Raw genomic sequence first — 2,091 nt, 5'->3', positions numbered from 1 at the left:
TCTAGTTTATTTTTTATTTTTAATCTAAACTAAAATTAATAAAATTAAAAATTATTGACCAAGCAGTTTATAAAAAAATTCTTTAAGAATTTACAAAATGATCGATATGTAAGAAAAAATCACTTAAGTGAGTTCTCGTTTAATATATAGGAGGATTTCTATTTTTATAATTGTTTTATAAAACTCTTATAAATAATTTAAATTTATGATAAAATAATTTTGTAAGCCTTGATAGATAATTTTATAATTTTTTTTATAAATGACTTATAATACATATATGGACATTATAAGACATTAATAATTATTATAATACTTTATATACGAATATAATGTTTTATATAAGAATATCATATCATTATATCGATTTCTATAAATTATGTTCTATTAATTATTTTATGTAGTATAAAAATATAAAAATAATTAATCAAAAATTATACATTTTCTATAATTTTGACAATTAATTACCACAAATTATTATTTGTAGTATCATTTAGATTGTTTGAGTAATTGTTATTATTAAGTTTTGACTTGTTTTTTTTTATAGATCTAATTAAAATAATTAAAAATCCATCAATCAATCAAATCAACACTATAATAGCGCAAGACCCTTACAAGAAATAACACATCAGATTTTTAAGAACATGGGAGAATGACGTGTCGTTAACCGAAAAAATTAAGAAGCTAATGAAAACATTTTGTTTGTCCATGTCATTGCGTGCTTTACCTTTTTGTTTTTTGATCAAGTGCCTTATTATTCTTCGTTTATCACTGTCGACACCTCGACATTAGAGGTTTCAGTTATTGTCGGCGAGAAATAGAAGTGATAGTCTGATAGATGGTTAAAGTCTAATCCAAGTCCTGATCTGAGATTCTTCTTCCTCTCTGCTCAGATGTGATCTGTCAAATTTTCAAATAATATTATATTTTCTCCGTTTCATTTTAAGTGTCGATTTGAGTTTATGTACACAGATTAAAAAAAATAATTAATTTATATATTTCTAATATAGAAATACAATTTCCTATAAACCTAACCATAATTCAATTAATAAAAAAATAAATTACTGAATAAAATTGAAAGTCGAAAACGACCGACAGTAACGAAAATGTTTTTGTAACGACACTTGATATAGATACTTTACATAAATACCATTAATGGGCTTGGTTTTCATGGCCAAAATATCACATAAAATTGAGGCCTTTAAACATAGACCCAAACTGCAACGTGGCCTTTTTGTCAACGCTCTTTCTCTATCTTTTCTTTTCGTGTGTGCCTCTGTTTCTTACTCGCTTCGACAGACAGACAGGTATCGCCTCCCTTCCCCCACCTTCTCTTTACTTTGGATTTGTTCGTAAGGATCATCTCTCAATTCCAATCTGCAGATCTTCTCCTTTCGATTTTCTAATTTATTTCCTGTGAATTTTCTAGGGTTTAACGTGATAACCGATGGCTTCAAGTTCAGAGAACACTCGTGGTATTGACTGTTATCTCTGTATCTCAGATTCATTCAATTTGGTATCTGTTTCGTTGTCCCTTGGGCTTATAGATAAATTGTTTTTGTGCAGATGAGAAAAACGATTCCAAGAGTAAGAGCCCTAAACAGGGATCTGGCTCAGGAGGTTCTCCTTCTCCTTCACCTGCTGATTTTGGTATTGACTTCAATGCTTTTGATTTCTCTAGCATGGCCGGTATTCTCAATGTAAGCCTCTTTTCACTTTTTTTTTGGGTATTGTTTGACTCTATAGTTGAAGCGGGTTTGGTTTGTTTTTGATTCAGGACCCAAGCATCAAGGAATTGGCTGAGCAAATTGCCAAAGACCCCACCTTTAACCAGTTAGCTGAGCAGCTTCAAAAATCTGTTCCAAGTGCATCATCAACTGAAGGAGCTCTCCCTAACTTTGATCCGGAACAGTACATGGCTACAATGAATCAGGTTATGGGTAACCCTGAGTTCAGAACCATGGCCGAGAAACTCGGTAACGCCTTGGTACAGGTATAGCAAATTCTAGCTTCTTGTGAAATTGTTATTGTTGTTCTTGAGATCCTCTTGACATTGAATCTCTGATTGTGTTTTTTTTTTTTTTTTTTTTTTTT

The 2,091-nt window shown here is 30.6% G+C and overlaps 1 protein-coding gene across 2 annotated transcripts in view; it reads left to right on the top strand.

Annotated features, from left to right (window-relative positions):
- The first annotated feature begins 1,250 nt into the window (after positions 1 to 1,250).
- LOC106301525 (ankyrin repeat domain-containing protein 2) overlaps positions 1,251 to 2,091 on the top strand; it is a 2,234-nt gene continuing 1,393 nt past the window's right edge. Inside the window, exons 1-4 of one of the 2 annotated variants that reach the window (XM_013737942.1) lie at positions 1,251 to 1,304; positions 1,427 to 1,472; positions 1,564 to 1,697; positions 1,775 to 1,990. In XM_013737942.1, coding sequence (XP_013593396.1) covers positions 1,445 to 1,472; positions 1,564 to 1,697; positions 1,775 to 1,990 — 378 coding nt within the window. In that variant the 5' untranslated portion in view covers positions 1,251 to 1,304; positions 1,427 to 1,444. Of the gene's footprint in view, positions 1,350 to 1,426; positions 1,473 to 1,563; positions 1,698 to 1,774; positions 1,991 to 2,091 lie in introns of both variants that reach the window. The other variant, XM_013737944.1, reaches the window with a different exon arrangement.

Source organism: Brassica oleracea, chromosome C7, assembly GCF_000695525.1.
Source record: "Brassica oleracea var. oleracea cultivar TO1000 chromosome C7, BOL, whole genome shotgun sequence".
Classification (NCBI taxonomy): Eukaryota; Viridiplantae; Streptophyta; class Magnoliopsida; order Brassicales; family Brassicaceae; genus Brassica; species Brassica oleracea.
This window is presented reverse-complemented; position numbering and strand designations above follow the sequence as displayed.